Source organism: Leuresthes tenuis, unplaced genomic scaffold, assembly GCF_036924035.1.
Source record: "Leuresthes tenuis unplaced genomic scaffold, fLeuTen1.0.hap1 SCAF_3, whole genome shotgun sequence".
In the NCBI taxonomy this organism is placed as follows: domain Eukaryota; kingdom Metazoa; phylum Chordata; class Actinopteri; order Atheriniformes; family Atherinopsidae; genus Leuresthes; species Leuresthes tenuis.
The window spans coordinates 39,302-66,292 of NW_027325357.1; the positions used below are offsets into that span (position 1 = coordinate 39,302).

General features: G+C 45.8%; 2 protein-coding genes across 8 annotated transcripts in view; one reads left to right on the forward strand and one right to left on the reverse strand.

The window, feature by feature from the left end:
• The first annotated feature begins 826 nt into the window (after positions 1–826).
• Positions 827–10,272, forward strand: ddx27 (DEAD (Asp-Glu-Ala-Asp) box polypeptide 27). 4 transcript variants are annotated; one of them, XM_072381362.1, is made up of 21 exons: positions 827–1,021; positions 1,302–1,451; positions 1,527–1,586; positions 1,665–1,824; positions 2,361–2,413; positions 2,488–2,574; positions 2,853–2,958; positions 3,031–3,204; positions 3,279–3,429; positions 3,509–3,608; positions 4,182–4,323; positions 4,411–4,564; positions 4,715–4,796; positions 5,803–5,980; positions 6,111–6,217; positions 6,905–7,001; positions 7,078–7,172; positions 7,549–7,669; positions 9,073–9,166; positions 9,275–9,334; positions 10,152–10,272. In XM_072381362.1, exons 1-21 carry the CDS (start codon positions 938–940, stop codon positions 10,165–10,167), a joined length of 2,271 nt encoding a protein of 756 aa, XP_072237463.1. In that variant the 5' UTR covers positions 827–937; the 3' UTR covers positions 10,168–10,272. The 4 variants fall into 4 exon arrangements, with proteins under 4 accessions (XP_072237463.1, XP_072237460.1, XP_072237461.1 ...); XM_072381361.1 differs by having other exon boundaries at positions 828–1,021; positions 9,070–9,166; XM_072381359.1 differs by having other exon boundaries at positions 1,527–1,824; positions 9,070–9,166.
• Positions 10,273–10,275: 3 nt separating this feature from the next.
• kcnq2b (potassium voltage-gated channel, KQT-like subfamily, member 2b) overlaps positions 10,276–26,991 on the reverse strand; it is a 30,774-nt gene continuing 14,058 nt past the window's right edge. The window contains exons 4-19 of one of the 4 annotated variants that reach the window (XM_072381357.1): positions 26,349–26,475; positions 25,489–25,664; positions 24,880–25,005; positions 21,813–21,923; positions 21,641–21,736; positions 20,672–20,766; positions 20,526–20,594; positions 20,082–20,111; positions 19,572–19,651; positions 18,904–19,107; positions 17,590–17,637; positions 17,306–17,411; positions 12,894–13,025; positions 12,676–12,796; positions 12,417–12,592; positions 10,276–12,176 (exon numbers count right to left, since the gene is read on the reverse strand). In XM_072381357.1, coding sequence (XP_072237458.1) covers positions 11,555–12,176; positions 12,417–12,592; positions 12,676–12,796; positions 12,894–13,025; positions 17,306–17,411; positions 17,590–17,637; positions 18,904–19,107; positions 19,572–19,651; positions 20,082–20,111; positions 20,526–20,594; positions 20,672–20,766; positions 21,641–21,736; positions 21,813–21,923; positions 24,880–25,005; positions 25,489–25,664; positions 26,349–26,475 — 2,319 coding nt within the window. In that variant the 3' untranslated portion in view covers positions 10,276–11,554. Of the gene's footprint in view, positions 12,177–12,416; positions 12,593–12,675; positions 12,797–12,893; positions 13,026–17,305; positions 17,412–17,589; positions 17,638–18,903; positions 19,108–19,571; positions 19,652–20,081; positions 20,112–20,525; positions 20,598–20,671; positions 20,767–21,640; positions 21,737–21,812; positions 21,924–24,879; positions 25,006–25,488; positions 25,665–26,348; positions 26,476–26,991 lie in introns of all 4 variants that reach the window. The other 3 variants (XM_072381354.1, XM_072381356.1, XM_072381355.1) reach the window with 3 other exon arrangements.

The window sequence follows — 26,991 nt, forward strand, 5'->3', positions numbered from 1 at the left end:
CTGCTGGGGGAGCTCCCATGATGCACCTCTCCTCCCTCCATGTTCTGCTGCTATAGGCCCAGCCTGCTGGGGGAGCTCCCATGATGCACCTCTCCTCCCTCCATGTACAGATGACATCATTGCTGTCATTAACTTGTGTTTCTCTCTCTCAGCAGGTGTCTCTGGCCTGGTGTTACGCTGCTTGTTGTCCCCTCTTTCCTGTCCTCTCAGCCCCAGCTGGTCCAGGCAGATGGACCCTTCCTGGTTCAGGGTCTTATGGAGGTTTCTTCCTGTTAAAAGGGAGATTTTTCTCTTCACAGTGCCCGCTCAGGATGGGGGACTGGACCAAAGAGAAGCTTCAGTGCAATATGTTGGTTTCCTTAGCCAGGCCACTTATTTCAATTGGCTCTGTATGAAGACTAATTTGGAATTGAATTAATTTGATTGGATTGGATTACAATGAATTAAGATTGCAATTGACTTGTATCTTTGAAATGAATTGAAATACCTGCCTTTTGTCGTAATTTGGTGCTTTGTAAATCAAATTCAATTTAATAAAATTAGGTCACACATGTTTAAATAATTTCTTATTTAAAACAGGAAAACTCAACTCAGAAAGAAAGAAAGTGTTGAACACGTTATGAATAAGAGAGCTGATGGCTTCAATGTTGGCTTTGAATTTAAGACATTTTACAGAGAAATTCTGAAGAGAGATGTTGAATATTTCTGTTTGTGTCTCCGGAGAACCGCGTTAAAACGGAGGAGCTGAGATGATTTTTCACACCAGCAGGTGGTGCCTAACCTGCGGCCAACCGCCATAAACAGAAAGAAGAAAAGGACCTGACGTCTTCCGGAAATCAGCTTCTGTCATTTCCGTTTTCCGTCAACACACGTGTCCGTGGTGGGATCTGTTGAACCCGTTCATAACCAGTTTAGAGCCGGTCCACAGCCCGGAAACATGTTGGAGCAGCTGGGCCTGGTCGGGACCATCCGGGACGAGGACCAGAGTCCAGAAGAACCGGACTCCGAGTCCGAACAGGAGGTGAGTGTCCCGCCGCTGCGCGTGGCCCTGAGCGCGGCTCCGAAGCAGCGGGTTCACCGCTAACATTTGTGTAAACAAACCGATCAGAACATCTCTGCAGAACCGAGCCGTGGCAACATTTGAAGGGCTGGCATTGTTCTGAGCTGACGTAACATGTTTGTGATTCCTGGAAGTTTTTATTGGAAAAAAATGTTAAAGATGGACATCAGCGGGTTCGGTTCCGATTCCGTACAGCGGGTTTGGATTATGTGATCTTTATGAGGGTTACCTCTGTTTTCAGGAGGAGCGGATCGTCCTGAACAGGAAGAAGAAGTTTGGAAGTGGCGGGTCGAGAGACTTCAACTGTGACTTTGAATTTGGAGAGAGAGATGGGCCTGAGCTGGATGAAAACTGGGCCATGGCCGACGTAATGAAACAGCTCAAAAAGAAGGTAGAAGCCATCAGAACTGGCAGCAAAACCCTGTTCTGACTGCCTCAATAGTCTATGATCATGTTCTGTTTGCAGAGAGTCGTGACAACTCTGGACCAGAAAATAGAGAAAATCAGGAAGAAAAGGAAAGCTGAGGTGAGTCCATCAGTCCAATTCTGGTCCCATTGCTTTCGAGGTCCACTTCATGGTTCTGACACTTACTTTGATCTGCAGGAAAAATTGGGTCAGAATGAGGCAGCTGAAGGTCCATCAGGGAAGACTGAGGAAGAAGATGATGATAAAGACATCAAAGAAGAGCCTTCTGATGGAGAGGAGGAGGATGAGGAGGAGGAGGAGTTTGGCTCGAGTGACGAGGAGGTTCTGACCAAATCAGGTGGATGACCAGAGTTCTAAATTCTACAGAACCATTTTTATTCTTTTGTGGGTTAACTCAACAAATGCTAACCTGCAGTCAACGTTTGGGTCATGGTTGGTTGTAACCACTCGAGGCCTTCGAGGAACATCTCCTGAAGGTTCATGTCTTTGGAATAACCAGCATGACTAGTTAACCTGTAAAGAACGAGTTCTGAGCATCTCCTGAAGGTTCATGTCTTTGGAATAACCAGCATGACTAGTTAACCTGTAAAGAACGAGTTCTGAGCATCTCCTGAAGGTTCCCTGAATATTAGACGCCTTTTTAACCTCTACAGGGCGCTCTAACCCTGAATGGAACAACCTCTGGAGGTTCAGTTTGCTGAGATTAACTTGGTCATCAGTCCAGTGTGACTAGACTTTAAATAAGAACCACTTTGGTTAATTAAATTGAAAATAACTTGAATAGAATTATTAAAACTGAATAACTTAAATGTTATATATTTTCTAAAGTTTATGAGTTCAGAGTTTAATTGTTTGCTTTCTGTTTCCTGTCAGATACCCTCAGAGAGAAAGATCGGCGAGGGAGGAAGAGGAAGACTGAGGAGGAGGTGAGGAAGAGGAGCAGGTGATAGGATAGGTTAATTTACTGGGTTACCATGGTTACAACATGTTTTGTGTTCAGGTGCCACAGGAGTTTTACGGCGATGCATCTCAGTTCGACAGTCAGCTGACCTTTGATGACATGAACCTGTCCAGACCCATCCTGAAGGTAAAACAGAAGAAGCACAGCACATTGTGTCCGGTCTGATCCGGTTCCTGTACCACCGTCACTCTCAGCCACCTCGCGTTAATACGCAGCACATTCTGCCTGATTAATGGTTGTGGACTTCAGGTCCTGCCCACAGACTGGAGAGGACCGGTGGTCCACCGATCTGTGTACAACTTGGTGTGATTCCAGTCCCACTGGAACCAGTACCAGTGGCTCTCAGCATATCCGACTCGTCCACTAGGGGTTCTCACCTGCCGGGTGTGTTTTTGTTACTGCAGGCCATCTCAGCTTTGGGATTCAAACAGCCAACCCCGATCCAGAAGGCCTGTGTTCCGGTCGGTCTCCTGGGCAGAGACCTGTGCGCCTGCGCTGCTACTGGGACAGGTACCATCAGAATCAGGGACTGGGTTGGCATGCTGTGACCGTGTTATTTACCACATAAATTCCTCTCCTCAGGGAAGACGGCGGCCTTCATGTTACCTGTGCTGGAACGTTTGGTTTATAAGCCCAGGACGTCCCAAGTGACCCGAGTTTTGGTTCTGGTTCCTACCAGGGAGCTGGGAATCCAAGTTCACTCTGTGGCCCGTCAGCTGGCCCAGTTCACCTCCATCACCACCTGCCTGGCTGTTGGTAGGAGCGTTTACTGACTGTATTTGGGGTGACGGTAGCGTATAGGACTCTGCTCACCTGTGTCGTGTCTCCAGGTGGTTTGGACCTGAAGTCCCAAGAGGCTGCATTGAGGGCAGGGCCAGATGTTCTGATAGCTACACCTGGCCGACTGATCGATCACCTTCACAACACACCGAGCTTTGAGCTGACACAAATCGAGATCCTGATCCTGGACGAGGCCGACAGGTGAGAACCTGCAGCTGAGGAGGAGACACCTGGTCGCACTGTCAGGGGCTCACCTGTATGTTCTGTGTGGTTCTTCCAGGATGCTGGACGAGTACTTTGAAGAACAGATGAAGGAGATCATCAGGATGTGTTCCTTCAACAGACAGACCATGTTGTTCTCTGCCACCATGTCAGAGGAGGTATGTACTCACACCTGTGACCTGTCTCCCCAGATGTGTCAGCGACTGGTGACCTGTTGATCGTTGGGTGAACACGTGCTGGAACTCCTTAATAAATCTCTTGCTGAATTTAATTTAAAATGCACAAAAACAATATTCATTAGAAATGAATGTCCACAAACATGGATGTTTCTGCTTAGGATGGATGATGGGTGGATGGGTGATGGGTGATGGGTGGATGGATGGGTGATGGGTGGATGGATGGATGGATGGATGGATGGATGGATGGATGGATGGATGGATGGATGGATGATGGGTGGATGATGGGTGGGTGGGTGGATGGATGGATGGATGGATGGATGGATGGATGATGGGTGGATGATGGGTGGATGGATGATGGATGGATGGATGGATGGATGATGGGTGGATTCACAGCTCTCTCAGCCTGTAGGAGCCTGAGGCCCGTCTGCAGGATACAAAAACCAACTAAATATTCTTGGTAGCACCTGCAAAAAAAACATTTTTTCTTAAACATTTTTTTTTTTTATTATTATCAAATTGTTACCAAAAAGGTCATGTGACCTGTGTCTTCAGGTAAAGGACCTGGCAGCGGTGTCCTTAAAGCAGCCAATCAGGATCTTTGTCAACAGCAACACCGATGTGGCTCCTTTCCTGCGACAGGAATTTGTCCGGATCAGACCCCACAGAGAAGGGGACCGTGAGGCGGTGGTGGCTGGTCAGTATTGGTACCGCTGAGGTCCTACAGGTACTTGTAACATGGTTCACCTCATACTGATGTGGACTGCTGGTTCTGTGTTCTCAGCTCTACTGACTCGGACGTTCCAGGATCATGTGATGTGTTTCACGCAGACGAGGAAGCAGGCGCACAGACTGCACATTCTGCTGGGTCTGATAGGCCTGAAGGTGGGGGAGCTGCACGGAGAACTGAGCCAGAACCAGCGACTGGAGAACCTTAGGTACACACAGGCAAAACCGGGGAGAATAAGACCTTATGTGCACGCATACGGATCCAGAGCCTGTAGAACCTCAGGAACAAAATCTTTCAGCTAATCTCGTTTTCTTGCGTTTATGGTCATTTATTGTCGGTGGTTTTCCGTGTTCTTCAGGCGTTTCAAAGACGAGCAGATCGACATCTTGGTTGCGACAGATGTAGCGGCAAGAGGTTTGGACATTGATGGAGTGAAAACGGTGAGAATTCCCTTCGATTTGAATTTGTTTAGTTTAATTGAAACAATCTGCCATGAACACAGACCATTAAAGGTGTGATCTGACACACTGTCATCGGACTGAAACCTGCAGAGTTCTTGTGCGGTTTGGTTGAAATGGGAGCGCAGCACAGACCAATAAGTTCCAGACAAACGATACTTGGTTCTAAGTGTAGGAGCTGTTACTCAGTGGTTTTGGACAGGCGTCTGAACTTCAGTTTCCTTGCTTTATCCCTGCGCCTTACAGGACCTCCTGCGACTGTTTAGAATCCTTCGTACATTTAAAAAGCTCTTTCCAGCATCTACGATGGTAAAAGTACATCTTCGTAGAAAGTTATTCTGACTGACAGCATCGGTCTGGAAGTTTGTCATTCCTGTTCAGGTCAAATCCATCAGAGAGGCCATCCAATCAGTGGGACCATATCATTACGTCTTTGATCAGAAATCTGTTACTTTTTTATGAAATAATCCTTTAGCGTGACCAAGAGTCAACCTTCACTACCATATGCTGTTTTTCAGAGAAACTGAATAGTTCCTTCAAATTGTAGTTTTCTGCATTTCCAAGTGAACTCTGATGTAGATTGATTTCTGATTCACTGCTTTGTTCTCACCAATGCCTCTTATTCTCCTCATTCATATCCTGCTCTGCACAGCTGGATAAAGGATGAATGTTGTCTTTACAAACAGTAACAGCTGATAGGGAGGAGATCCACAAGTTTTAGTGGAGATTAAGCATTTGATGAATGACAGAGATGAAAGGCTATAAAATGAAATGCTGGTATTACTTGAGAAGTTAGAGATTTGAGGCCCTGCAAACTTAATTTATCTGGTTCCAGAGTTGCAATCTTACTGTGGCATCACAGCAGACACGGTGAGCACTTTCTAACATGAGTTCAGTGCCTAAACGATCAGTAAAATCACCCTGTAAATCAGGACAAACTGGTTTTTTACCTATGATGTCTGACCTGAACCTCTGTCTTTCTGCTCAGGTTATAAACTTCACCATGCCGTCGACGGTCAAACATTACGTTCATCGCGTGGGCCGAACAGCCAGGGCCGGCCGTTCAGGACGTTCAGTGTCTTTGGTTGGAGAGTCTGAGAGGAAGACCCTGAAGGAGGTGGTGAAGTCTGCCAAGAACAGCGTGAAGGCCCGTGTCCTGCCGCCAGGTATGCTCCCCTGATGTGATCAGGAAGAAGCCAGGGTCAGGGAAATGGACACATCCAGTGTATACACACTGCCTGGGAAAGTTTCTCTGAGCAGTAGGGACAGCTGTGACTGAGCTTTGTTTCTGTGCAGAGGTCATCCTGAAGTTTAGAGATCTGATCTCCAAACTGGAGAAAGATGTTGAGGCTGTGATGAGGCTGGAGAGAGAAGAAAGAGAGCTGGCTGCGTCTGAGGCCAAGGTAAACGGAACATCTGAAAACGTCCCAAAGTGCCGCATTCAGGACAGCCCGGCATGAGCTGAGCACTGAGCCTAACCCAAGAATTTCTTTTTTAGTTCAGATTGAAGTCCATTTGAAAAGGCCAGCTCAGATATAGCTCTTAATTGCTGGGAACTACATAACCAGTGAAAAACACTGATTAAAATAGTTTCCACACCTTTTTAAATCACTCCTTATTTCAACTTGTAAAGCACTTCATGTTCTTTGGCATCAGACTCCCCTCCTGGTCTCTGCACACCAGTTATGTGATTTAATAGCACAACAGACATCTTATGAACACCCCCCATCAGCTTCTGTGGTCAGAAAGTTTTCCCTCCCAGGTTTGGCTTCTGAACATTTATTTACCAATCCCAGCTTTTTAGGTTGTCTTACGGTAACTTTTAAGGATATTTATGGTTTAATTATTTATTGCACCACTGTTTGATGGGCAAAAAGGCAGTTGGTGCCAAACGTTCTCACTGCACCTTTAAACACATGCGAGTATAGACTTTCAGAACCTGTGGTCCAACACAGCTTCCTGCGATCATAGCTACTGGTTTGTCCTGGTTGTGGTACCATAGAGCTCTGAGGTTAACCTGGATGCAACTGAGGGGAGAAGAAGATTTTGATTAATTTAGTAAGTCCTAAAATGAAAATATTTGTGTGCAGTTGAGTGTGGCTCAGAGGCGTCTTGATGACTCCGCCCCCTCCTGTGAATCACAGCGAGTTTGGTTTCAGACACAACAGGAACGCAAACAGAGCCGCGGTGAGTATAAAGAAAACTGTTCCACCTTCTAGTGTGTGTCGCTGTGTGTAACCGGGGGTGTGTGCCCGTGTTTCAGTGTCGAAGGCCCTGCAGGAGTTTGATCTCGCTCTAAGAGGGAAGAAGAAGAGAGAAAAGTTCCTGAAGGAGGGAAAGAAGAGGAAAGAGCTTACGGTAACACGTCATTCAGTAATCAATCAGTTACTTCCTGATGTGAGATGGGCATGGGGGTGCATCTCTGCAGCCATGTTCCTGACCCTGCATGTGACCCAGACACCCCTCATTAACTGATGTCCAGCAGTTGTTTATGGAAACTGAAACAAGATGCTTCAGAGATGAAAGATAAGTCGGTTACAGTCCTTCCCCTTAACAGCAAAGTGTCGGGTTTTCCAACCCCAGCCCCTGCCCTGGTAGGAAGATGGGGAGAGATGTAGAAAGCTCCATGGGACCTCTGTCCCAGCTTTACTGTGTGATGCTCCACTCGCATCCTGCTGTGAAATGACCTGTACTTAGCACACTCTGTGTGATGTTTCTGCCCCCCATGTCACAGTCTGAGGATCGCGCACAGTTTGAGATCTTAAAGGCGCAGATGTTTGCTGAACGGGCCGCCAAGAGGGAGAGGCGACCAAAGAGGGCAAGAGCGATGGCGGAGGATGACACACCGACCACAGGTAACACACAGAGAGAGGAAAATGGAGAGAGACGCTGAGGCCAGGTAGCGCAGAGAAGAAGAGAGAGACGCTGAGGCCAGGTAGCACAGAGAAGAAGAGAGAGACGCTGAGAACAGGTAGCGCAGAGAAGAAGAGAGAGACGCTGAGGCCAGGTAGCGCAGAGAAGAAGAGAGAGACGCTGAGAACAGGTAGCACAGAGAAGAAGAGGGAGACGCTGAGAACAGGTAGCGCAGAGAAGAAGAGAGACGCTGAGGCCAGGTAGCGCAGAGAAGAAGAGAGAGACGCTGAGGCCAGGTAGCGCAGAGAAGAAGAGAGACGCTGAGAACAGGTAGCGCAGAGAAGAAGAGACGCTGAGAACAGGTAGCGCAGAGAAGAAGAGAGACGCTGAGAACAGGTAGCGCAGAGAAGAAGAGACGCTGAGAACAGGTAGCGCAGAGAAGAAGAGAGACGCTGAGAACAGGTAGCGCAGAGAAGAAGAGAGAGACGCTGAGAACAGGTAGCGCAGAGAAGAAGAGAGACGCTGAGGCCAGGTAGCGCAGAGAAGAAGAGAGACGCTGAGGCCAGGTAGCGCAGAGAAGAAGAGACGCTGAGAACAGGTAGCGCAGAGAAGAAGAGAGACGCTGAGAACAGGTAGCGCAGAGAAGAAGAGAGAGACGCTGAGGCCAGGTAGCGCAGAGAAGAAGAGAGACGCTGAGGCCAGGTAGCGCAGAGAAGAAGAGAGAGACGCTGAGAACAGGTAGCGCAGAGAAGAAGAGAGAGACGCTGAGGCCAGGTAGCGCAGAGAAGAAGAGAGAGACGCTGAGGCCAGGTAGCGCAGAGAAGAAGAGAGAGACGCTGAGGCCAGGTAGCGCAGAGAAGAAGAGAGAGACGCTGAGAACAGGTAGCGCAGAGAAGAAGAGAGACGCTGAGGCCAGGTAGCGCAGAGAAGAAGAGAGAGACGCTGAGGCCAGGTAGCGCAGAGAAGAAGAGAGAGACGCTGAGGCCAGGTAGCGCAGAGAAGAAGAGCGAGACGCTGAGGCCAGGTAGCGCAGAGAAGAAGAGAGACGCTGAGAACAGGTAGCGCAGAGAAGAAGAGAGAGACGCTGAGGCCAGGTAGCGCAGAGAAGAAGAGAGAGACGCTGAGGCCAGGTAGCGCAGAGAAGAAGAGAGAGGCGCTGAGGCCAGGTAGCGCAGAGAAGAAGAGAGAGACGCTGAGGCCAGGTAGCGCAGAGAAGAAGAGAGACGCTGAGAACAGGTAGCACATTAGACATTTCAATGTTTACTGGCTTTAATGAGACTGACCTTCATCCAGCTGTTCCAGTTGTCATGAAAACAGTTGGACATTAAATTCTCGAATATGAACTTAGTTTAAGGACACAAATGCTCTGAAATGTCCATCTGAGCAAACTGTCTCTGTGCAGCAGCCAATCAGAATCCTGGAAGAGGCGGCAGGAAGTCCATGTTTGATAAAGAGCTCACAAACACAAGCAGGAAGGCTCTGAAACACTACAGAGCAGGGTGAGTCTGAACGCCTGTCAGTCTGAACATCTGTCTGAACGCCTGTCAGTCTGAACATCTGTCTGAACATCTGTCTGAACGCCTGTCTTTTTGTCTGTCTCTCTGCAGACCATCCTTTGCTGACAGGAAACGTTTGGGACTGGACAGAAAGCGCTCCAACAGCTCCAGGTAAGTAACTGGACAGAACTTTTCTATTTGACCACTGGGAGGGTTTTAACTCTGCAGGCCACACCCGCTACGTCTCAGTCTGAACCGGTGATGCAGTTATTCACACTCTGGAGTTTAGTGAAACCAGGGATTTAACCACCAACAGTTCCTGCTCCGCTGGCCTTTCAATAGGACCACCTATTGATTGACCTAATGATCATTGACTGACTCACCGATCGACCTATTGAACGATTTACTGGTCAACCTGTTGATCAACCTACCGATTTAACTATTGTTGCCATTCTGTATGGCTGTGGGGGGTGATTGGTGTGCAGGGAGGTGTCAAAGTGAAAGCCATGAGTCCATTGCATTGGATCAAGATGAGAAGTTCTGCTCACTTTACTTGTCAGTGGTTTTAATGTTATGGCTGATTGGTGTACCTGCGTTCACAGGTAGGGGACCAGGGGACAGACAGACCAGGAATCACTGAAATTATATCTCCAGGTTTTATTTACAAAAGACCATGAAAACATGAGTTTCTTGTTGACATATTTTACAGGCCCAAGTGTTACTGTCCAACTTTACTGATAAACAACTCCGGTATCAACACAAGAAAGCCGAACACAAACTGACCCGTGAGGGTAACATTTACACGGGAGGAAAAGAGTCTTTCTGATAGGTTTAGGTTTGTGTGATAGTTTGTTTAAGTAGTAATAAAGGAGGAGAAAAAATGAATAATGCTAACCTCCACCCGTTCTACATCAACTTACACAGAGCCAGTGTTGTATGGTGGGGTTAGTATTTGGTTCATGGCTGATGGTTCTGCTCTCTTCAACAGGTTCAAGAAGAAGTGAGACTGACAACTTCTCCTCGTGTTTACTTTGGATTCACTCTTCTCGTCTTTGTACTTTAACATGTTTAAAATAAAGTTACCACGTTATTGTGGTTTGTGCTTGAAATTTTAATCTGAACAACGTGGGATTAGCACAACTATTTGTTTTTTTGCTTCTTTGTTCCAAAGGATTAAGAATCCAACTGAGACATTAAGGTTTCAACATTAAAATAAAGTTGTTTTTAAAGTCCAAACTTACTTTCTGTCAGAGAGATGAGGTAACAACATCTCTGCTTCAGTCTTACTCATCAGAACATAATTAAACCATATGTTCCTCAGCACTGGTTTCATAGATCAGTATAGCTGAGCATCCTCAGCATTACAATATTAATTTATGGAATATGATGAATCAGACTGCAGACTTTACAGTGAGGAGAAGTGAGAGGTCGGGCAGTAAAACTACTTTTATTTAGGTGAGTTTCTCAGACTGCCTGCTTAAGGGCAGATTGTGTAAGTGCTTTTCCTGACATTCAGCTGTCTTGTGGCAAAGTTATAATATATTTATACATCGTGTTCATCAAGTCATGTGGGAATTGTGATATTTGACTACTGTTTAGGTCACTTCTTGAGTCTGACCATGTTCCCAAAATAAACTCAACCACTGAGATTTTATCAACCATGCAATAGGTCAAGTGAAATATTTTTTTAAATGTTTTCCAGGACTTCACCAGTCTGTCAGCTCAAGCCTCAATCTTGTTCCATGAAATCATGAATGCAGCCGTCACAGTGTTAAAGGGTTCCTCTTAAAACAAAATCAGCTGAATGGGAAGAAGATCCAATAAAATCTGTCAGCAGCCAAATACATTTTTATAAACCCTGTTTGAGTTCATGACTGTGGATTTTAAGTAACAGTCTTTGTCAGTAATACAGCCTGTTGAATAAAGGCTCTTGTACACCAAACCGACTTCTTCCACAATCAACAGACCAAGTCTCACCAACACCTCTTCCATACAACCATCTCACCATAACCTTGAACCTCAAAGGTTAGCACACGGGCCTGATGTGGCACTGCTTTAACATTTTCTTCTACACAGTCTTCTAGTTTTATTGAATACTGTAAACTGACTTCAACCCCCTTTGTGCTGGAGCATTACATCCTCCTGTGCGTGAGTCTGAGTTCTGTTTGGTTCTGAAGATTTGAGTAGACCCAGGGGAGAACCCATCATCGCCACCAGCTGCTGATGCCGGTTTGGTGTTCTCAAGTTTCTACAGGCTGAACCAATTAGTTGTCAGTGTACCGGTGACAGAACATACTTGCCATACAGAGTCCATTGCCAATGTTCCATCAGGTGCTCCCCTGTGAGTGTCCAGCTGGTGTTTAAAGCTGCTTCAGCTCAGGAGTACCTGTCCTACTTGGTACCGGTCCAGGCCCGGTCTGAGTGAGGCGAGGGTGCACAGAGCTCTGAGTCGGAGTCTGACTCTCCCTCTGCAATGTATGATCGGACGGTGGTGCAGCAGGCAGCGCCACCCTGGTGCTCCCCCAGGTTGGAGGGGTAGAAGCTGTTGTTCAGGAAGTCCAGGTTCTCTCTGGACTGCGAGATGGAGAAGCCGCTGAAGGAGCGCTCCAGCTCCTCGTGGTCCACCGACGGGATGGAGATGGAAGTGTCACTGTCAGGCTTCCCCTCCTCCCCCCCTGCTTCAGTGCCATTTGCCCCTTCCCTTCCCCTCTCAGTTCTCTCTGAACCTCCTCGTTCCACGGTGCTGTACCGGTTGGACCGATTCCCCCCATGCCTCTCTCCAGCAGGAGGAGGGGGGAGTCTTACCAGCGATACATCCCCCACCGGACTCGGTGTGTTGCCATGGCTGCGGTGTGGAGGAGGGGCCTGGTGGTGAAGCTGGGAGCTGATTGGTTGCCAGGAGGTGGAGGGTGGGCAGGTGGGGGCAGCATGGTTCCTGTGTCCAGTTGAGCTGCTGGAGCGCACAATCTTTGTCACCAACCGAGCCTTCTCTCCTTGGTCGCCAGGCAACACCCTGTAAACAACAAGTAAACAACCTTTTATCAACAACTGAGGGTTTTCTGCTCTGTCTCACAGCTCTGTCCTTTTACAGGGACTGATGACCATGGTAACTTGGTAGATCAGATGATCAATTAGCTACAATACACCGAGACTACTGCCAATTGGACTCCAGGCCTGTGGTGCTGGCCCAGGTCTCCCCGAGGTTCTATGGTGTTGCTTATCTGCATTACCAGTTCTAAAGGGAGACACTCACTGCAGGTTCTTTGAGATGGACTGGCTCTTCTCCAGCTGGTCCACTGGACTGTGGTAGGGTGGCGCCGGGTCCGGCTCCTTGGATCCAAAGTAGGCGTCAGTCTCAGCCTGGGGGATTCCCATTCGCTGAATGTAGATGTTCACCAGAAAGTCAAGCTTCCGCTCCATGGACAGGACCTGAGGGAACAGATCTGAGTCTGAGGCTGCACCAGTAAAAAAAAGCAGGTTTCAGTACTTGCAGGATTTAAGTTGCAACTTACCTGCTTCTCAACCTTTCCCAGCCGTCCCATCATGCTCGGGTCCTCGGGTAGCTCCTCCCCAGCTGCTTTAGGACGGTCTTTGTCTGCGATTGGTGTTCCCCTACCAACTATCTGGTCAACCCTGACAACCGGATGATGTTGAGATAAAAGATAACAGTCAAAAATTAAGATCAGAGGTCAGGAGTCAGGGAACAAAGACCATGGATTGAGGGTCTTACCTGGCCTGTAGGTTCTTAATACGGGCAAGCATGTCAAGGTGCCCTGCTGAATACTGTTCAATCACATCCATGACATCATATGGGCGAAGACTCTCCTTAAACTTCCTCTTAGATACCATGAAGCGCATGATGCTGAGAGAGGAAACAACGACTCAGGCACACTCAGATACTGTTAGGATACATTTGGTGCATCTACAGTTCCCTCCATAATGTTTGGGACAGAGCTCCATCTCTCTCAGAGCACCCCCTCTGCTCCTCAGATGTGATAAAAGTGTACATTCCAGACTTTAATTTATATAAATTTTCCTACAATTCAGTTAAAGTCTCTAGTTGTTCAACATGAGGACAGAAACTGTGCCAGTGACAGTCAAGGAAGGTATGAGGCTGAAAAACAAGAATAAAACCATTAGAGACATGGGTCAAACCTTCGGATTACCAAAACCAGTTGTCTGGAAGACCATTAAGAAGAAAGAATGGATTGGTGAGCTCTGTAATCACAAAGGGACTGGTAGGCTAAGGAAGACAGAAGAAAAAAAAAGTCCTCAAAGGCCCATCCAAGAGATCAGAACCAGTCTTCGGGAGGCAGATGTGTCTTTGTCAGAGACCACTATCTACAGAAGACTTCATGAACAGAAATACAGAGGCTGCACTGCAACATGCTAACCACTAGTTAGCCACAAAAACAGGATGGACAGATTACAGTTTGCCAAAAAGTCCTTAAAGGAGCTGCAGAGTTCTGGGGAAAAAAAGTGTTCTGTACAGATGAGACGAAGATGAACCTGTATCAGAGTGTTCACAAGAAGAAAGTGTGCAGACCAAAAGGAAGTATCGAAGATCCAAAGCATAGCAGCTCCTCTGTTAAACACAGTGGTGGGGGTGTTATGGCATGGGTATGTATGGCTGCCACAGGTACTGACACACTTAACTTCATTGATGATGGAGCTGCTGATGGCAGCTGCACAATGAATTCTGAGCAGGATAGAAACATCGGATCTGATCAAGTTCCAGTAAATGCCTCCAAACTCATTGGATGGAGCTTCATCCTGCAATGAGATAATGATCCCAAACATCCTGCTGAGGCAGCACCAGAGTTTCTCAGAGCTGAAACATGGCCTAGCCAGTAACCTGTTTTAAATCCAACTGAGCATGCCTTCTATATGCGTAAGAACAAAACTTAAAGGGACGAGCCCCTGAAACAAGCAGGAGTTGAAGGTGGCTGCAGTAGAGACTCAGAAAGCATCATCTGAGAAGATACTCAGCACCTGGTGATTTCATCAGTTGCCCACTTTAAACAGTAATTGTGTGTAAAGGATATCCAACTAAGTACTAAACATGGCTGCTTTAATGTACCTACCATTACTCTGTCCATTATGGACTGTGTATAAAAAGAGTTTCTACAAGGTGGAACTGAAATGTATGCTGTTTGTGTTATGTTTATGTATTTGGCCAGCAGCGGCTGGCCAATAGAGGGTGCCGCCCTCCCAACAGAAAGCATCATTCATAAGAACTTTTGTTTAGAATATTAATATACCCATTAGCATGTGTAAAATAGCATTAAATACAAACTACAGTGTAAAATCTGTTATTCCTGCACGTCCACTATCTGTATGTCTCAAGTTCACCTCTGGGGCGATGGAAAATTCTCCCAGAGGAGGCAGGGTTTTGTAGAAGATTAGCCAATAGCCTAATCATATTGTCAAACATATGATACAAATTTATCCTATCAGTGCTGTCAAAATAATTCCACGAAGGGCGACAATTTTAATTCCAAGGCTAAACTAAGGCAATTAGACTCTCAACAGGCACCCTTTTTCTACATTACAGCAAGCAAAATGACAACCCCGATAAGACAGAGTCCTAACTCTGTAGGAGCTCTCCTTCAAGACCCATTTGAGAGGAGAACTTTGATGGAGAAGCTTTGGGTAAGAGAGTTGGGCTCGGATCAACCTGACCTTGCTATCAGCTGGCAAGCAAGAAGGGAAAGTGGTACGTGAGAGGCATCTCTCCTAACTGGTTTAACACAGTTATATATTATGAAATATATTATGACCAAATTTATATGACCAAACATATTTCATCTGATTTCTATTAAATATTTTTGTTTAAAATACAATATTATTGTCATTAATATACAGAATTTGTCTTTGTGAGTTACTAAATTAAGATGTTCTGGTATTGATCTGTGTTATTTCATAATGGAATAAAGTAATTGTTAAATGTGTAACCTTTTAAGTCGAAATATCTTACTTACTTTTTTGCATTAACTCATTTAAAAACATTTGACAATCACTGGATGTCTCCCATTAGCTGTCACCTTATCGTGGTGGGGGAGCCTGCGTGCCCCAATGAGTTTGGGAGCTATGTTGCCCGGGGCTTCAAGCCCCTGGTAGGGTCACCCAAGGCAAACAGATCCTAGATGAGGGATCAGACAAAGAACAGCTCAAAAGACTCCTTATGATGAAAAATAAATTTGGACAACATCATCCCTTGCCCGGATGTGGGACACCGGGGCATCCCCCCGGAGCCAGGCCCGGGGGTGGGGCCCGGCAGCGAGCGCCTGGTGGCCAGGCCTGTGCCCATGGGGCTCGGTCGGGCATAGCCTGAACACATGATGTGGGTCCCCTTTCCGATGGGCTCACCACCCGTGGGAGGGGCCAAGGGGGTCGGGTGCCATGTGAGATGGGTAGCAGCCCAAGGTGGAGGCCTTGGCAGTCTGACCCTCGGCTACTGAAGCTAGCTCTTGGGACGTGGAATGTTACCTCTCTGTTGGGGAAGGAGCCGGAGCCGGTGCGCGAGGCTGAGCGGTTCCGGCTAGATATAGTCGGACTCACCTCGACGCACAGCTTCGGCTCTGGAACTAGTCCTCTTGAGAAAGGTTGGACTCTCTTCCACTCTGGAGTTGCCCGTGGTGAGAGGCGCAGAGCAGGTGTGGGCATACTTATTGCCCCCCGGCTGTGTGCCAGTACATTGGGGTTTACCCCGGTGGATGAGAGGGTAGCACTGCTAAACGACAATCCTTTGACGACCGGAGTGACTCGGTCATCTGTTACGATGGCGGTAACAGTATATTGTTATACAAGCCTTTATGAGAGCATTCAAGTAGATGGAGCCATTCCATTAAGCGCTTTGCAGGCTAACATCAGTGACTTGAATTTGATGCGGGCGGCTAAGGGTAGCCAATGGAGCCTAACGAACAGAGGGGTGACATGTGATCTTTTAGGCTGATCGAAGACCAGACATGTCTCTGCATTCTGGACCATCTGCAGAGATTTCACAGCACAGGCTGGGAGACCAGTTAGCAGGTTGTTGCAGTAGTCCAGGTTTAACAATGCGAAGCGGCACGATCGAGCAATGGAGGCAATATGGTCTTTAAAGGTCAGCTGGTCATCAGTCATGACACCCATGTTTCTAGCTACCTTTCACTGAGCAAGAGATACTAAATTACTTTAAATTAAAGTTTGGATTGTGCACTTTAATCACTTCTGAATTGTTTGAGTTCCCCCTTTGCTCCTCAGAGTAAAATTCTAAATCAAAGACAGATGGGACATTATAGAGGGCTCTGTACATCCATCTACAGTGTCTACTGTCTGAAGATAAGGACTGCTTTGTATCTTCATTCCAGTCCTCAGCCTTTGGGTAGAAACTTAAAAAATTCATGCAGGAGGAGAAGAAGAGGAGGAGAACCATCTCTCTTTAGGAATGAAGGAAATCAGTTGAGGTGTATCAACAGGATCCTCCTTAAGGAGGCACCCTGCTTATTTCCAGTTCAGGAACACCTCCAGCTGTTAAATTAATCCCAAAGCTAAAGGCAAAGACGGGACAAACCAACGCCCAGACGAGTTCCACCAACCTGCTCAAGTTTCAATATCTAAACACAAAAAGAACCCAGCTTAGCACCAGCTGTGAGATTTGTGAACAGCCTCCCGTTCTCTGATCCAAGTGTATGGTCCAGACAGAACCCCAGGGTCAAGCCCTGAAAACAGAGATCCAAATATGGACTGGAGCTACCGGTGTGAAGCTCACCCACAATCTGGTTCCAGAACTGGACAGCTAGACAGTTGGAGACCTGAAACTTCAGACATTAACTGCCCTGACTGAAGCACACAGCTGTGCAGGATAAACAACAGGAGGAGGAGGAATAATAATAATGATAATAATGATAATGACACGGAGGTGTCAGGTGGGGTAGAACAGAAAAAAATGGAGGCTAATTGATGTCAGACTGACTGTTCTTACCCAACAGCTGATGGTGATCTTTGACCCTGGGGTGAGCACAAATAAAAAAAAAGGTAAATAAAAATAATGTAAATAAAAAGCATGATTCAGTGCATAATAAACAGCAAATAAAGAGTGAGTAAAGCGATGAATGGTTGGCAGGTAAACACAGTGAGTCTGTGACTGACAGGTCATACCAGATGGCTCTGATGGTAACCTTTAACCCCGGCGTCAGGTCCTGGGGGACGAACTCACAGTGGCAGCTCTTGTCATCGGCCATGTCTTCTCCTGGCAGGCTGGCCTCTGAAACCGCAACACGAACACAAGTCTTAGTCTGTTGGTTAGAAGTCCCACCCCCCCCAATCTGAAACACCCCAAGAATACCTGCAGGACTTCATGTCACAGGAAGTCCAGAGACCTGAAACGACTAAGACTTCCTTACTCTAAGTGTGTGTATGCATGTGTGTGTGTGCTCGCTGACCTGGGGAGCTCTTCTGTCTGAACTCTTCATCCTGCATCTCTATCAGCACTACAGGAGGAAGAGGAGAGAGGACACCTTCATCAGATGAAGATCACATTCAGACACCACCATTGCAGCCCAGCCAACAAGAAAAGAGAACATGAACACTGATTCGAAGGAACAGCATGTTGGGTTTACAAGAGTCCATGGTGGACTCAATGACTGCAAGGTGCCCAGGTCCTGTGGCTGCAGAACCAGCCCAGATCATCAGCCCTCCACCACCGTGCTTGACAGCTGGTATGAGGTGTTTGTGCTGATCTGCTGTGTTTGGTTTCCTCCAAACGTGCTGCTGTGCATTAGGACCAAACATCTCCACTTTGCTATAGAAAATGGATGGATTTTAAATTCTAGTGAGGTAAAGGTTTATTATGTCCTGATGAGCATAACTTTAGACCTAAAAGAAGATGGACTTTGTTCTTCACATGACTGTGTGCATCATATTAGGACTCCAATAAAAGAAAGACAAAGAAGAGAGTTAAAACAAGCACATTTCTTAGGTTTACAGGTACTAAGGCTCAATAAAGAGATCAAACTGTTGTCACACCAACAGTCCATCCTGCTGACTGATCTTCTGACACTTTATAATCTGCTGCTTGGAACCATGGGAGCTTGTAAATACACACAACAAAGTCTCTTGAACTTGTAAAACTGTCAAAACCAATTAAACCAATCACATTACCCATCAGATCCAGTTTAAACCAACACAAATCTATTTTCCCTGAAGCTCAGAGGATGAGAGATGACCAGGACTTTCTCCTCCTTCCTTTACCTCCTCCTCCTCCCCTCACTTTACTTCCTTCTCCTCCTTTACCTCCTCCTCTTATCTCTTTTACCTCCTCTCCCCTTTAACTCCTCCTCTCTTTATGTGCAGTTTCTCTGCTAAACCGGCCTCAGTTTAAAGTTAAGAGTTTCAAGTCTGCTGGTTTACGTTGTGACTTGGTGCTTTTAGATAAAACTGAACCGACCCACTCTACTGGGTCCCCTGGACTTGGCTGAAGCAGAGCGTGTTCGTGTATCTCTGTGTCGGGCCTATGATGGACCATAGACTTTTCCAGTTGAACCCCACCTGACTTCAGCTGGAATAAACTCAGAATAAAATGTTTGTAAACTGGTGTCCTGCAGAAGTCCGGCAGGTTGTGTTTGCCTTGTTTTACACCGTCTTGGGGATATTTTGGAAGACAGTTTATACTCTGAATGTTTGACAGAAGATGTTCCCTACAACTGAGCTGAAAGAATTTTTGAGACCTCCCACTGGTTGGAGGCGGCCTGTCTCACCTTCCGAGTTCTGTCGAGATGCAGCTCCTCGGATCCTGAAAGCCTGCCTGGTTCGGCTGCGTTCTCCAAAGCTCCAACTCTTTGGAACCTTGCTGGGGCTCTCCTCTAGACTGGGCTCCATGCTGGGTGATCTCCTCAAGGCCTGGACGCCTCCAGGAGTTCCAGGTACTCCAGGACCGACACCAGAGACAACGGTTGGAACCACTAATGATAGAATGGAAAGATGAAGGTCAAGCGGTCGTTTCAGTTCTTGGTTTGTTGTCCTCAGCTGCAGAACATCCGTACACTGACCTCTGGGTCTCAGGTAATAATAATAAAAACTGTATTCATCCCAGAGGGAAATTTACAGTTTCCAGCAGTGTTCAACAACAGAAACTTAATTTAAAGAAAATTAAACTTAAGTTAAAGGCAGATATATTAACTTAACAGCTTAACCAAAAATAACTTATAAACAAACAGTAAAGGAAAAACTTGAGGGGCAAACAAAGAACATCCTGATGATCCAAACATGTTACTGAAGACAGACTAAAGACACATTCTAACAGTTACATCTATGGAAAATAAGTCAGCAGGAGCAACCCTAATCCACCTCTGATGCTTTTAGCAGATATAATAAAATCCTTACACCCATTAAATTTTTCCTGTGAAGCCTCAACAACGGCACCCACCATGTTGAGGAGAACCTTTCCCTTTGGTTCCTGAACTCCGGGGAGATGAGAAGACCCTCTCCTTCAGACTGACTTTGTGACTGCAGGTTCGACACAAAAACACAGACAAATTCATTTAATCCGATTAAGTTTTAAATGTCTGCTCTCAGCTCAGTGTTCACAAACTAACATGGAAATTAAACACTATGACAGGCCTACAGATAATTCAAATGAGAAAATCATGTTAATTTGAGCAGGGAAAAAACCCCAATGATTTATATCCAAATGCAGCAATATTGAAACAACGGAGTTAAAGAATATGACCAAAATTTCCAACACACCACCAGTTAGGGACCTGAACTGAGAACCCCTGCATGAAAGGTACTACCTCCAGTAGGCGTCCTTAGGTAAGACCCCCTTACCCTATCTGCCTATCAGTGTAACTCGCTTTGGATAAAAGCGTCTGCCGAATGCATAAACATAAACAGCTCATAAAGAGCTCAGTGATAGGAAACAGAAGTGAAGACTGACCTGGGGGACTGCTCAGGCTGGACGTCCTTCCTGCACAGAGACAGATTGTTACTCATGGTTTTGATTTTATTCAAAGCTCTGGTCAGGTCTTCTAAAGAGCCAGGACATGACCAAACACATCTAGCATTTTTTTTTAAATGGAACAAGAATCAGAACAGTTCAGGTTAATAAATACATTTTAAAATTAATGTGTCATAAAACAGGTTATCACTCAACAAACTGTTTCAACAACTTAAGAATACCTTTATTCGTCCCAAGTAGGACGAATAAAGTCCCTTAAACAGAACCTTCAGCCTGACTTAAATCATCTGATCAGAGGTCTAAGAGCGGGGCAGATCAGTCTCTGGTCCATTCCTCTGGACAGAACCATCAGTTCTTTGTTAAAGTGGTTCCAATCCAAAGGGCCATCCAGACGTAACACAACATGTATGAAATCTTACAGACCTGAAGGAGAGTCCTGATTTGTTCTTAAGGTTCCTGAGTAAGTCCAGCTGATTGAGGGGAGGAATCAGCCTGCTGACATACAAACATGATAATAAAGGTATAGTAGGAGCGTCTTTGGAACAGGACGCCTGCAGTTGGAGACTCACCTGTACATAGGGACAGACACTGTCCGCTCATAATAATCCCAGGTAGAAGTCAGATCGGTCCGGCTCAGATTTGTTGCATAAACTCTCCAGGCTGCCTGCAGACACAGATGATCACCGTTAGGAAGGAATGACCGACTCTTTGACATATCTGGCATGGCAGAAAAAGTACGAGTACCACTACATTAATGTAACATATTCAAAGAGTGAGAATGCCTTTTCTGTGTCCGAGTTCAGGGAACAGACCCCTAAAATGGGAGCTCCAACAGAAATGCCCCCCCTCTCCTTTTTTTCACAAACTGTGGTTCTACCAGTGACTCTGACAAACATGTCAGAGTTTGGAATTCAAATTTTGAAAAATTCAGAACAAAAAAGGCAAGTTCAGGGGTGGTGAGCAGTCTGTCTGTGTTTTGGAGGGGTGAGGGGTGAGGACACAGAAGCTACAAAACTTCTTGTCACCAGCTGAAGGAAATGAGCCAGTGCTTCAGATTTTCTAAAGCTGGAAAAACAAGTCTTATCATGTTTGATCTAAGCTTCAAAATTTATATTACAATCAAACATTTACCCCTAGATTCCTGCAGAATGAATGATGTTATCTGACAGACTGCAGAGATCAGAACCAACAGAACCGATGGACCCAAACAGGGTGACCAAACAGAACAGAAGGAGTCCGAGGACTGAGCCCTGTAATACACCACAAGTCACCCTTGAAGACCTCCATGCCTGCACTCTATCTCTACACTGTCATCCCTGTCACCTCTGACAGAGACTGACCAGGGGTTTTCCTTCTATGTAGCTAGCTTATTGTTAGCTTTGATGTTATCTGAATTGTTATATCCTCATTTGTAAGTTGCTTTGGATAAAAGCATCTGCCAAATGCATAATCATTCACCTCATTACCACCTGGCTCTAACCTGGATGTGATATAAAAACAAATCACTGTACCACTGTGATGTTAGAACATTGCTTCACCTGTATCAGTCCAGCTGCTGGGTTTCGTCTCTTCTCAAAGTGTTTCTGTCTGTGTTGCTCCTGAACCTTCAGCGCAAAACCAGAGCCCAGAATCCCCTGAGGACAGACAGCCAGGTGAGCCGGTGTCTCGGGTAAAGTTAGGTAAAACCAGGTAAACGTTAAAGTGACTCACAGCTGGCAGAGCGAAGAATGAGACTCCGATCAGAGTGAAAGTTGCAGCCAGTAAACGTCCATTCCAGGTGATGGGGAACTTGTCTCCGTAACCAATGGTCGTCAAGGTGATCTGACAGACGCAGAAACGGACCAATCAGATCGTCTCGTGGCCGAGAAAGCAACAGTAGGTGTTTGTGTTCCCCAGAGTTCAGTTCAAGTCAGTTTCAACCAATCAAAACCAAAAAGAGAACGGGAGAACAGGGAGCTACAAAACTGAGAATCACTTTTCACTACTGTTCATCACTACCTACCTACCTCCTACTGTCTACCCCTATGGACATTTTCTGATTCACCCTGGCAGGTGCTGCACTGCCAATACTGGCACCTGCGTCATACTATGATGTCTGCTCAATTCTGGTGGGTGAACCATCATTGCATAGCTGTTGTTTATCATATATACTATATTTTCATAGTTAAGTTTTTATTTTTAATTCTAGTTTGTATTTACTCACATGCACAGGCCTACCTTTACCAACACGTCTGCCTGCACACGCCTGCTAGAAAGCATCTGAGAAGAAATTTATGGTAGGTGTATCAAAGAATGCTGTAACCAAATTCAAAGAATTAATTCCATTAGGTAGGACAGCTACCTCAGCTTTACTCGTGCAGAACTTGAATGTCTTGTTGACAGTACTACAGTTTTAATGTGTACAACATTAGACATCCATTTCCATCCATCATGTTCCTCTTATCTGGGGTCAGGTCGCGGAGGCAACAGGTCCAGGAGAGAAACCCTCTCCCCAGCGACACTCTTTAGCTCCTCCTGGGGGATCCTGAGGCTCTTCCAGTTTCGCTTTCCCGGTCAAGGTGACTGTTGTCTGGTTCTGCTCTATCAAGGTCTTTCAGTCTCTCTTAGTCTGACCCCTCCTGTGAGAACAATTTGCCATGGGAGAACCAACCAGGGGCTACAGCTCTCAGAATCATGGGGAAACTCAAGCCCCTCCACCACATTAAGGTGGTGATTCTATGGATGGATAACACTGGACAATGTTGCCCCTCGGAAAAGGAAGATAATCAGTCAATCAGAAGAGGTTGGCTCCTTGGTATAATTCACAGCTGTGTGTTTTAAAGAAGATTGCAAGAATAGATTTCTGTGCTTGTCCTGTTGGATCTCAGTGCTGCATTTGATACGGTCGATCACAGCATTCTGTTACAGAGACTTGAACATGTTATTGGGATTAAAGGAACTGCATTAGGCTGGTTTAAGTCTTTATCTGATAGATTTCAGTTTGTTCTTGTAAATGAAGAATCTTTCTCACACACCAGAGTCATGGAGTCCTGGGTTCTGTGCTTGGACAAGTTATTTTCACTTTGGCATAGTTTCCCATTGCTATGCTGATGATACTCAGCTGTACTCATCTATGAAACCAATCGGGTCATCAGAATACAAGCATGTCTAAAAAAATAAAGACCAGGATGATTTTTTGCTCATAAATTCAGACAAAACTGAAGTTGTTCTCTTTGGACCTGAGCGCTTTAGGGAGAAATTGTCTAGTTATATAGTTACTCTAGATGGTATTTCCTTGGCTTCTAGTTCTACAGTGAGGAACCTTGGAGTTATTTCTGACCAGGATCTGTTCTTTCTCACATATAAAACAGGTTTCTGCCTTCTTTCACCTTCGTAATATCATTAAAATCAGGAACATCCTGTCTCAGAGTGATGCAGAGAAACTGCTCCATGCATTTGTAATGTCAGGATTGGACTACTGTAATTCTTTATTATTGGGCTGTCCCACATATTCTCTGAAAAGCCTCCAGCTGATCCAAAACCCTGCAGCCAGAGTTCTGATGAGATCTAACAGCAGAGATCATATTTCTCCAGTTTTAGCTTCTCTTCATTGGCTCCCTGTTAGATTCAGAATAGAATTTAAGATTCTTCTCCTCACATATAAAGCTGTTAATAACCATGTTCCATCATATCTTAAAGATCTCACAGTTGGATATTTCCCCAACAGAGCACTTTGCTCTCAGGCTGCAGGTTTCCTTGTGGTTCCCAGAGTTTCTAAAAGCAGAATGGGAGGCAGAGCCTTCAGTTATCAGGCCCCTAAAAGCAGAATGGGAGGCAGAGCCTTCAGTTATCAGGCCCCTAAAAGCAGAACGGGAGGCAGAGCCTTCAGTTATCAGGCCCCTAAAAGCAGAATGGGAGGCAGAGCCTTCAGTTATCAGGCCCCTAAAAGCAGAATGGGAGGCAGAGCCTTCAGTTATCAGGCCCCTAAAAGCAGAATGGGAGGCAGAGCCTTCAGTTATCAGGCCCCTAAAAGCAGAATGGGAGGCAGAGCCTTCAGTTATCAGGCCCCTAAAAGCAGAATGGGAGGCAGAGCCTTCAGTTATCAGGCCCCTCTCTGTGGAACCAGCTGCCAGTTTGGCTTCAGGAAGCAGACACCCTCTCTACCTTTAAGATCAGGCTGAAACTTTCCTTTCTGATAAAGCTTATAGTTAGGGATGGCTCAGGTGAGCCTGAAACATCCCATAGTTCTGCTGCTATAGGCCCAGCCTGCTGGGGGAGCTCCCATGATGCACCTCTCCTCCCTCCATGTACAGATGACATCATTGCTGTCATTAACTTGTGTTTCTCTCTCTCAGCAGGTATCTCTGGCCTGGTGTTACGCTGCTTGTTGTCCCCTCTTTCCTGTCCTCTCAGCCCCAGCTGGTTGGGGCAGATGGACCCTTCCTGGTTCTGGTTGTGATAGAGGGTTCTTTTTGTTAAAAGGGATTTTCTATCTTTCCACAGTCATCTCATGCATACTCAGGATGGGAGATTGGATGAAAGAGATGTTTCGGTGCAGTCTGTTTGTTTCCTTAGCTAGGATACTTTTTACTTTTTTTTTTTTTTTTTAATTGTGTTTATATATATATGAATTGGACTAATTTTGAATTTTATTGTAATTGGCTTAAAACTGAATTGAATCTTTGAAGTGCCTTAAGATGACATTTGTTGGAATAAATAAATAAAACTGAATTGAACTGATTCAGTACCTCAGTCAGTCCATCTGTGGTTATGTTATAAGTGTGTGAGATAATCTCACCAGTCCCCACCAGAGGGCATCAGCATATGTCTCAAACTGTTCATTGTCTTCTTTCTCTGCCAAATAAACAAGGAAACTGGCCAGAATGAGACACAGGAAGCCGATGTACCAGGCTGTGATCAGCTCCTGTAGACAAAGAGACAGCAGGTCAAACATTATGATCAGGAGCAACTGAAACCATGTCCATTGGATTAGGGTTAAACACCTCTGATCCCCAACATAGTGGATCAATCGCTTCTGATTCTACCACATGGTCAGCTCACAGTAAGGTGTCTGTATAGGCTCTGCCCCAAAGTCCTGAACAGGATAAAACCAGTACAGAGGACAGATGGATCCACACAAACAGACATAAAGTGGGCACATCAATAACTGTCATCAAGATCAATGACAGTGATCAGATGTCAGGAAGATTAAACCAGTGAACCTGCACTGCTGACCCACTGAAATGCCAGCTCTTCCTCTCTGCTGGTTATTCTACCCTCAGTGCTGACCCTGAAATGGCCAACACACATTTTCTGAGTCCCAGCTCCTCATACAGCTGCAGGATGAACCTTAGGTAGCTGAAGGAGGAGCAAAGCAAATGGAAACTGATAGAACAGGTTAGGTTACCTTGCTGTGGGCATAGACCACTGACCCCAGCAGCTTCCAGGTTCCTCCCCGTCGGTCCATCCGGATCATCCGGAGAATTTGCAGAAACCGAAGAGATCTGATGGCAGACGTGGCAAAGACGTTTCCTTGAGTCCCAGCAGCGAGGACAGAGATGGAGGCTATCAGCACCATGATGTCTGCAGACAGACGTGGCAAAGACACAGCTTATGAGGGTTTTATTTCCCCTTTGGGATAAATTTAAAAACTAACTTTTTCAGCAATGCTGGAAGCAACCCACAGAAAAGCATCACAGATGGGATTTTCCTGTTCTTCAAACTGCAGGTCACACAGCATCTGTTCTCAGTTTTCTGCGGTAGCTGTTTAAACTCAGTCATACAGGCTGATGCTCCTTCTGGACCTCTGTGTTACTCTCAGGAACCTTGTCTGGTTCTGCCATCCCAACAAACAAGCCAGTCAGAGTCCACACTGTTCTCATTGCTGTCAGAGCAGGGACCTCCCTCTAAAGATTCATCTCTTCAGAGAACACGTTCAACACCCTAACACACCTAACGCACACCGACTCTGGACTTCTGAACCAGTTCTATCAGGACTCTGTACTTTAAACAGAACTTAATGCTGAGCTTGAAGTTACTTTGAATAAATGATTTACATGTGTGAAAAAAAAGCTCAATGACTAAATGGGAGTGTAAAGTGTTCACGGGCAGCCTCTGTGGCAACCTTTTCTCCAAATTTGAAGTTGATTTCTGGCAGATTTCTTGCAGCTACATATTGGAGATGGCATCCTCATCAAATGAACTGAATGAATCTTAACCGAGCTATGACTGTGAGAAAGAGGACAAGTTTGAAGACATCAGACTCACCGATGACACAAAACGGTTTCCTGGCAAACTTAAGTCGTCCTCTCCATCCCCGGTACCGACAGCAGCAACCTGCGGCCCAGATTCTAACCATGTACTCCACCCCGAACACCACAATGGTCACCACCTCCTGTTAAACAACAGCAAGACAAATTTAACCTTTTAACCACCAACTGGAGTGGAGGTTTAGCTTTTACCAGTCTGTCTATGAGTGTGTAGAGCATTTCACACATGTACAGCAGTTTTGAACCTTTCCAAGCAGCCAGATTTGGTTCTAATACTTTAAAGTGGTCTTAAATAATAGTTCTCCACTTTTTCTGAAGGTCTTTCAAAGTTTTTCTTTGGACATTTCTGTCGACACAGAACAGACAACTTAGCAAAGAAACCATTTTGTTACTGGCAGCATGGTTGATCCATCTACTGTTGGCCTAAGCCTTATCAGAAATGGTCTCAATGAAAAGGTGGCTGTCAAGAAGGTTTTTGCCAAGATAAATTAATTATCTATTCAGATATTTTACTTTGAATTTAATTTAAATTTTTAAAAGAAAACCAAAAGGATAGCTCCTGAGTTTAGTTTAAAAAATATTGTCCGTCTCTGTAGCTCTCGGGCCTTCAGGAAGGTTATTCCACAGATTATGTGTCACAT

What these genes read in the sequence shown, in the direction of transcription:
- ddx27 (XM_072381359.1), top strand. Translation starts at nt 938, where the DNA reads ATGTTGGAGCAGCTGGGCCTGGTCGGGACCATCCGGGACGAGGACCAG. An exon ending in TGAAACAGCTCAAAAAGAAG is followed by an intron (nt 1,452 to 1,526) that starts GTAGAAGCCATC and finishes TTCTGTTTGCAG; the next exon opens with AGAGTCGTGACAACTCTGGA. An exon ending in CAGCGACTGGAGAACCTTAG is followed by an intron (nt 4,565 to 4,714) that starts GTACACACAGGC and finishes CGTGTTCTTCAG; the next exon opens with GCGTTTCAAAGACGAGCAGA.